Here is a 9503-nt window from a genome sequence, read left to right as displayed (position 1 = left end):
GTATGCTTCATTCTCGTTTATTATTACACGACAGTTCCAAAAAAGTAGGACAACTGTGAAGACCGAAGCTTGCACTTGATCCTAACGGTCGCGATTGTATTCGTCGACATTCTCCCTTGCATCTGAAACCATATAAACTATATTAGGCGATAACTATATTGGCATATGTAAAGCTTCTGTCATGACTCTGAGTTTATTAAGAATCTCATCACTTCAAAACACCTATAAGAGTCAAAACACTACACAAGTCATTCTGAGGCCAATTATAGATCACTATCTATCTAGATCAGTGGTTCTTAACCTTTTTTTAGACACGCCTCCCTTTATGATAGTGAAAAATTTCGCGCCCCCCCCCCCCCCCCCTTATCGGCATATCACAAAATCTAACCGGGATGCTAGCAACCATAACAGATTGTTTGATGACATGGAAGGTTATGACTGTTGATGAGAGAATTAAAAATATCAAATTCGGTCTATATACAGAGAAACACGTGTGTATTGGAGATAAATCGCGCAGAGCGAGAAAATTTTTTTCAGTTGACCACCTCTTCGCGCCCCCCTTCAGATGCTTTCACGCCCCCCAGGTTGGGAACCACTGATCTAGATATTTATATATATGGGTAAATATAACCTCTGTTTTCGAGTATTGAGTCGCTGCTTTCTGAGCCGACGTCGCGAAAAACTGCATCGTTCAAGTTTTCCCATTGTGACGCGATTTCCTCCTTCAAGCGTGGCGAAAGCATATCGGCAATATCGGTCAAAGCCATCTCATCTTCATGCTCCGAAATCTAAAATGGGCAAGAAAGACTCGTGCGTTATATAGAGCGGTGGTTCTCACCGCCTGTCAGACAAATATGCTAAAATTTTATATCTCATTTCCAGAATTCAAGAGTATAAGCGCTTTTCCTCTAATTAAAGAAATTAAATTGTTTCTTCTCCACATGCTGATCTAAGCGGGGAGCAAAATATACTATATTTAACTATGTTGTCGATGAAGACATTTTCTACATTAGAAAAAATCAAGTTAATGGTTTGGGAAAACAGAAATTTTACTCAAAAAGGAAATGAATTTACTGCATATCACATGAAATGATGACTTACGTACACAAGTTGAGAACTACTGACTGAGCAACAGGGCGTCCAAAATCTCACGATTAACTAATTTCAACGTATCGAAAACTTTCTGTACCTGTTGCTGAGAGTCTCCGTGGTGGTAGTAGTAGTGATGAGTTCTGCAAATAATAACCGCATTAAATGTTAAAAGTACAATTAGTTCTAACATTTTTCATTCGGGGATATGCTAAGAACTATACCGTATGAACTATATCAACGTCAATGGTCAATCCGGAGCCTAGCCCGGGGAGCGGGGATCATATATCACGGATATCTAGTTCTAGATATCCCGGCTATATATGGTGAATGTTGAACTTGGCGCTGCCAAATTGAGTTTCGGGGGCTGTATATTAGGGCTCTTCAAAAATGACTTTTTTTCTCAAATCTTACCGGCTACTTGATAAAATTGTTAGGTTACCTAATTTAAGCCTACACACAAAATTTGGTTCAATTCCAGCCAGTAACCGCTTTACTACAGGAGAAGAAAGTTTCTATTTATCATATAAAAATAAATTATGAAAAATTTGAAAATTTTCTGTTCACCCCATGAAAGTGTCAGGCTGTCTATAGAAACGATGCTCACCAAATTTGGTTCAATTCCAACCAGTGGAAGCGGAGTTATTGCCGTCGAAAAATTTGGATTTGAATAAAATAGTATTTACGGTGAGCACAACTATAATAAATAAACAAACAATCGGTCACCGTAAATACTATTTTATTCAAATCCAAATTTTTCGACGGCAATAACTCCGCTTCCACTGGTTGGAATTGAACCAAATTTGGCGAGGATCGTTTCTATAGACAGCCTGACACTTTCATGGGGTGAACAGAAAATTTTCAAATTTTTATTATTTATTTTCATTTAATAAATATAAACTATCCTCTCCTGTAGCAAAGCGGTTACTGGCTGGAATTCAACCAAATTTTGTGTGTAGGCTTAAATTAGGTAACCTAACAATTCTATCAAGTAGCCAGTACGATTTGAGAAAAAAAGTCATTTTTGAAGAGCCCTACTGTATATATGTAACCGACTCTTCCTTTACCTCCAATGGTGCCGCCACGAATGACATGCTGATATGTGATTAGCTGAGCCAGCCATCACAATCAACATCATTACGCACTTCACAGCGTTCTTCATTCTAACAGCAGTAGTAATACGCCGTATTGGTTAGCTATGAACCTTTTAAAATACGAGAATACGAATAATACGATTACACGAACGTGAAACTGATTTATTAAATATATCGCATCTTATGAATCGGAGCCCGTCTAATTTGTCTGAAGGAAGAGATATTTTAAATATAAGCCCGGGCACTGTTGTCTCAAGGAAGAGATATTTGACGCCGTATATCCTCGAAATACAATAGAAACAATGAGAAGAATCACACATAGCCATTATACGACAAGCTTATCTTGGTTATGCGCATGCGCATATCAGCAGAATTACTGTAACGGAAGCAGACCATCAAGTTTGAAACAAAATGCCAAATTCCAGATGTAATAGGGAGCCGCAGCTTGGGCGATGTGTTACAATCGTGTAAGATATACCAAAGTCCTATACAAAAGGTTGCTATGGTCAATCGCTGATTATAGCCAATGACGCAACGGACTCGAAGGCTGTCGCCCGACGCATATTTAGCTTCCTTGTCCTACACGCAAGAGCCCAATGTAACGCCTCTATGTGATGAACATGCTTTCAGCATTTCGCAATGAGGATACGGAATATACGCATACACAATTACACATAGGTATCGGATAGCAATCATCGATATGACCTTGGAGGTCTACTATAATCTGATCACACTCTAACGCAGGGGTGACAAACTCAAATTGCGTCGCGGGCCGGATTCGAACCTTCAAATAGCTAGTGGACCGGACCCGTCAGCTGCTTCCAAAATGTTACCTCATGCCCTTACTTTTCCCTTTATAATAAATTGTATCACGGATCATAGGGGTTTTATTATAGCAAGTATTAGCAACACCTTTATTCGCGAAGAATGGAATAGCTGGCAAAATACGATGATTGGCCGGTCAATTATGAACACTCGAACAGAGGCGCTAACGACGATATAAGTTGTCATATTTCTATGCTCCCTTTGATTCAGTCTTGCATATGTGCATGATTGTGCATGTTGTACATGAGTTTTAAGGAATACAGATATTCAACTGTAAACGCGGACGTTGGAATTTGGTTTATTATTATCGAATCGCGATTCGGGTCTGGGACCTTTTGAGTCGGAGGTGACACAGCAGTGCGACCATAGCTGCATGCTTGAATTATATTTTGCGTAAATAATGAGCTATATTCTCCATGTAAAGCGCATTTAACGGTTCCGTAATGGAGTTTTCGCTTTTGTGGATAACTACCTTTTGGCTCATTTCCATAAGGCGCTTGAAATCGAAACCCTGGATTGGTCATGACATACTAGTTGCGATCAAAACAAGGGATTGGATGCATAAGCACTACTATCTGCAAGGCACAAGCGAAGGCAAAAAAGTGTACAAAAAATATGCAAACCAAGTGACGCATATGAAAGAAAATGCCAAAAAGGCATACTTCCAAAAAAGATTCGAAGAGTGCTCCAAGGATCCCAAGAACACATGGAAAACCATTGGAGAAATTATCAACCTAACTAAAGGTAATGCTCCCAAGAGTGCTGCTGACATCGAGCTACTCGAGAATGGCAGCATGATCAAAGACCAGCTTGCAGTAGCAGAAAAGTTAAATCAGTATTTTTGCAACATTGGTCCGGATCTTGCAGCTTCAATACCAAACTCTTCCGATGACTTTCTCTCGTACTTGAGTCCTGGCCTTCAGAAATCCATTTTTCTTGAGCCGACAAGTGAAGGAGAAGTTGCCATCATACTATCTGAAATGAAAAGTAGCAAAGCAGTAGGACCCGATCTCATCCCAACGCACTTTCTGAAGCTAGTCTTTAATATTATTGGTGATGTTATATGTGATGTCGATACGTCTGGGCATTTTCCCAGATGCACTGAAAACTGCCAGAGTAATGCCAGTGACTATTACAAAACCATCAAGCAAAAAAAAGTGGCTGCAGCATTTTTATCGACCTCCGCAAAGCTTTCGACACAGTTAACCACAGAATCTTAAGATACAAGCTAGAACACTATGGAATCAGGGGTATTGCAGCAACTCTACTTGAAAGCTACCTGGCAAATCGCAAACAATTTGTTAAACTGGGGACATTAAGATCGACTATACCAGAGATATAACTTGTGGAGTCCCACAAGGCTCAGTCCTTGGACCGACTTTTTTCCTCATTTATATTAACGACATTGTTAATGCATCTTTATACCGCACAACCCTATTTGCTGATGATACTCACCTCTTCATAACCTCCAACACTGGCAATGATTTGCATGCATCCGTGAATAGGGAACTCCCAAAAGTGTCGAGATGGCTCCAAGCAAACAAACTAAGCTTGAATGCAGATAAGACCGAGATGCTCCTTTTAAATAATGTCAATCATAGTTTCACTGTGAACATCAATCATAAACAAATCTCCATATGTGACTCAGCAAAATATCTCGGTGTCACCATAGTGTCCTATATGGTGTCGACACAAGCAAATCGCACGGTTCAATGAAATTGTATCACGTCACAGTTTCCATTTGGCTACAGGCAATTTGACGGTGATTTTTGACCGGCTTGCCGAGCATTAAATTTGATGAATTGGGTATCAATCGAAAGCTGACGCTGTACTGCTTGCGAAAATATAAATTTTATTCCACTCATGGCCCTGGAACCCCCACAATCAGCCCCAAATTATTCATTGTCGAGTAGAATGGCAGTGTGACGCAACAATGCTTTCTGGCGAAACGAGAGACTAGCTCAAGAGCAAGGATGCGGCCGAGCGGCGAGAGTGGGATCAGCTGACGTCGCGGCAATAGCAATGTGCAAGCGCGCCACAGAGAAACGCTGCGCTGTTGATACTTTTTCTATGCGCTTCGGTACAAGCGAGCACACACCAGCCTTTCCTTGACTTGTAAGGGTAGAACTGGGTCCACAGAATGTATTAGGGCCCTACCAATTTTCGCGCAATATCCTTCAGCTGATAGAGATATGTAGGCTACGTCTAAGTAGTCTACATTGGATATGTCAGATTATTATGATATCGATTGCCTTTGCCCGCTTTTGTTGCGTAGGGCTCCAGAGACACGTCGCGCTGTTGATGGCGGGTGTCGATGTCAATACTTTCTATAGTTGCTTTTATGGTTAAGTGTGAGCAAGGAGCATTGAGCATGAGCATACATTACAAGCTTTTATTTGATCCGTATATGGGTATGACTTGGTCCGCGAATGCATCAGGTAAAATGTTGATTGTTGAATAAAGTTTAACAGCAGGAGTGTCGAATTAAACTGGTATCGCTGTCCAGATTCAATCCGTTACTAGAAAGCTTGCGGGCCATATCTGCCAAATGATTCCAAAATGTTAACGCCAAATTCATACCTTTGTTTTTCACTGGAATATATCTGATATCACTATAAACGTTGACGTTGGAATTTGGTTTAGCATTTTTCAATCACCAAACAGTTTTTTTGAATGCCGAGGACCTTTTGTGTCAAAAGTAATACAGTGGTATCACAGATATTTGAATTATATTCATTCTGTAGCCTGTATATATATTCCTAATGTAACTTACGTAAAACGGATTTGCATTATTTTTTTCGCATCTGTGAATAACTGAACGTTCATTGTCCACTCGGCCCAACAGAGTTTGCACTTTTTCGCCTTCTTGGAATTTGGCAAGGTCACCGACGTGGTGCTTATGGGGACTAGAGTGAAAACTCAACACTGTAGTTGTATTACTACAATATGATATATTTACATTATCTAAATTTGCTGTCTTGAGTGAATCTTATTACTTGAAAGTATATTTTTCTTACTAGAAATATCTCTATCAGCTGAAGGATTGCGCGAAAATTGGTAGGGACCAAATACATTCTGTGGACCCAGTTCTACCCTTACAAGTCAAGGAAAGGCTGGTGTGTGCTCGCTTTTAGCGAAGCGCCTATAGAAAGTATCAACAGCGCCACGCATCTCTGGATCCCTACGCAACAAGCGGGCTAAGGCAATCGATATCATAATAATCTGACATATCCAATGTAGACTACTTAGACGTAGCCTACATATCTCTATCACCTCTATCATCCTTGCTCTTGAGCTAGTCTCTCGTTTCGCCAGAAAGCATTGTTGCGTCACACTGCCAATCTACTCGACAATGAATAGTTTGGGGCTGATTGTGGGGGTTCCAGGGCCATGAGTGGAATAAAATTTATATTTTCGCAAGCAGTACAGCGTCAGCTTTCGATTGATACCCGATTCATCAAATTTAATGCTCGGCAAGTCGGTCAAAAATCACCGTCAAATTGCCTGTAGCCAAATGGAAACTGTGACGTGATACAATTTCATTGAACCGTGCGATTTGCTTGTGTCGACACCATATAGGACACTATGGTGTCACTATTGATGCTAAAATGTCTTGGAAGCAGCATATTGAATGCACAATATCAAAACTAGCTCGGTGTGTGGGAATAATGACCCGTCTGCAATCTTTGGTTTCCAGATCAATACTACGAACAATGTTCCCTCTAAGCTGCGCACGTGCGCAAATGCGCAGTGCTGAAACGGTCTCTGCGCACAGAAAATCTACGCTGCGCACAAAAAATCAGAAATGATGTTTTTTTTTATAGTTGTTGCGCACTGTTGTCCAATGGACCACGCAGGCGCGCAGATTCGGGAAAATTGAGATGGAACATTGCCAGGGCCATATAATGTTATCACTGAAGTCTGAAACCGAGGTACAAGTGCGCCCCGCAAAGGTAACAATAGGCCTTTTGCAGGACTTTGATCACGTGACTAGATACGCATAACAACAACAAATTGGTTAGCAAGCTACTTTCTCGCGCACCTGCTTCAGTGCTAAATATCGCATAGTGTACTGTTGATTTCTGGTTGTAAACGTTTCGGAAATTTGTTGTAGAAGTCATCAGAGATTTACCTATGCTAGATGTCAATCGTGTACAACGCACATAGAATGATATCGTCGGAATTACGCAGAAATCCGTCGTTAACGTAGCCGTATTTCGGATACAGTATATTATCGTTTTCGGGCTGTAAACGTTCGCAAGTGTCATGGAGATGCGCAAGGATTCAAATATGTCGGATGTCTTTGATTCATGAACTATGTAAACTCCTTGCGTCAAAATGATCGACATTGTAGCCGTTATTTGGTAGTCAACTATGATTTTATGACACAAAATTCGACATTGCAGGACATTGACTGCGTGATATTTATTGCAGCATTAAGTTAGGTGTGGATAGTATACTATAGTTGTATTGTAGCGGTAGTTGGTAATCATTGCAGCATTTTGATGATTGATATCGATTGCAATATATGTAGGATACTGCTATTTTTAAGCCTAAGAGACAATGACTGCCAGTGCCAGTACGTTGATGTGCTATGAATTCATGCAATGTGCTACATACCATATATATATTAAATATCCTAAGCTGTTGTATGACTTCTCAGTTGAACAATTCAAAATATTTAGACCTCTACACCTATATTACAAGTTATTGATCATTCTGTCATGCTGCCAAGTGCCACTACCCGAAGGAAAATGATCATCAGCTCCAATTGAGGGTGAAACAAACTGTCCCGGGGCCTGGATTACTTGATTAATTGCCTGGATTGGATTACTTCACTCTATGGCACAGTGCAAATATCTTGAGTTTCAAGACATATGGCTATACCACATGCATACGGATTAATGATATGATGGATTATCACAAGAGAGCCGAACATAGTCAACTAAGAAATTGATGATGCCCTCGTCAAGAATTTAGCCTGGAGCCAATTATTATCACCACATAAAATTTGCTCACGCGGTGGAAGGCAGCGTGGTTTCATGCCAACAGAAAATGTCAGCAGATGATCTGACCACTGACTAACTGTCCTGAACTTCTTTCTCGATGTTGATGTCTGCTTTGAAAATGATATTTCATTTGTGTACAGCAAGACAAGCGCTCGTCCGTGGATGCTATGAATATGTTTAGACAAGTGGCTATGGAGGTAGAGGAAAATACATAGGCATAACAGTCTCGGCAGTCATTGAACTTGATAAGGTTAAGATCCATTTTTCTTCAACTATTTCTTATGCTCTGGGTATCGAATGCACAAAAATTAATAAATCGATCTTCGTTGCAAGTTTATTAGTAAATTCAATGAATCAAAGAATATCATAAGTTCAGAATATTACAGAGTCAATGCGAAAGGAACAATGTTAGTCGTCTTTAGAGGATGTTTCTGAGTTGGTTGAGCCAATACACAGAGGGGGTCAGCAACGAAGTACTATTTTACCTGAGTACTAGCGTCATTATGAGTTTAGGCTACTTCCACTTCTACTTGACACTTTTTAGGTAGTACTTTTTTGTCAGGTTTGGGATTTTGTCAACTAGAAAGTAGCTTTGGCGCATGATTGCATCCCCTTCAAGCGTGAGGTTGTCATAACAACTGGGCAAAATATCCCCAGTACCACGGTAACTAAATTAATTTTTGAAAATTGCACTTATTTGTGGTGTCATCACCCTTTTGCGTTGATCAAGAAGATGCAACATGCAATGTTTACAGTTGTCACATGGCATCAATTTCTAAAACTAAGTGACCCTCAACCAAATCTACTTCATGTAACGAATTTCTTGACCGCTTTTCAGAAATTCATTTCTACTTCCACTTGAAGTACTTTGGACATGTCCTGGAAGTAATTAGTGCTACTTGTACTGGAGTATAAATTAAGGCATTACTTCTACTCGGTTCCCAACAATGACCACGTTGACCACGTCTGGGTATAGGATGACCGATCTTGTCACTGCGTTTGAGCTGCTCTAAGAGTTATATGATAGTTACTTCCCTTAGTTCGCTAAATATCGCACATATGTGACATCAACTATTTATCAAAATCGAGTGTGATTTGCCAAATCCACTTCAATCGCAGTTGCGAAGTAGTGGTAATAAAATTGGCATTGCATAAGGCAACAATAAAGTGCACTGATTTGCTTAGTCTTGACGGCAGGTTTTCCCAAAAGATACTTCCGATGTGTTCAGCGACATTTGTTTTATAGCAGCACGCCAGCACCCAAACCAGCAGACAGTATATCCTGATCCTTGCGGGTCCCGACTGCTTCAGCCATATCTTCCATCCAAAATCAGGCTCCACAACAGACAAATAGTACTGCTTGAACTAACAAATACTCTTACCAGAATATAAGCTAATCGCTTTACTTCAAATGCATAAATTTAAGTACATATGATCAGAGTTGAGTACCGTAATACGACTACGTTACCGATGGATTTCTGCGTAA

At 40.3% G+C, this 9503-nt stretch overlaps 1 protein-coding gene across 1 annotated transcript; it reads right to left on the bottom strand.

Annotated features, from left to right (window-relative positions):
* Position 1: 1 nt before the first annotated feature.
* On the bottom strand, positions 2-2335 carry LOC145432893 (uncharacterized). Its single transcript, XM_080309728.1, has 4 exons — positions 2157-2335; positions 1190-1232; positions 632-788; positions 2-122 (listed from the first exon to the last, which is right to left on the bottom strand). Exons 1-4 carry the CDS (start codon positions 2249-2251, stop codon positions 82-84), a joined length of 336 nt encoding a protein of 111 aa, XP_080165854.1. The 5' UTR covers positions 2252-2335; the 3' UTR covers positions 2-81.
* Between the last annotated feature and the right edge of the window lie 7168 nt (positions 2336-9503).

The sequence above is a fragment of the Botryllus schlosseri genome, chromosome 2, assembly GCF_051294905.1.
Source record: "Botryllus schlosseri isolate E-star chromosome 2, Bs_hap1, whole genome shotgun sequence".
Classification (NCBI taxonomy): Eukaryota; Metazoa; Chordata; class Ascidiacea; order Stolidobranchia; family Styelidae; genus Botryllus; species Botryllus schlosseri.
This window is presented reverse-complemented; position numbering and strand designations above follow the sequence as displayed.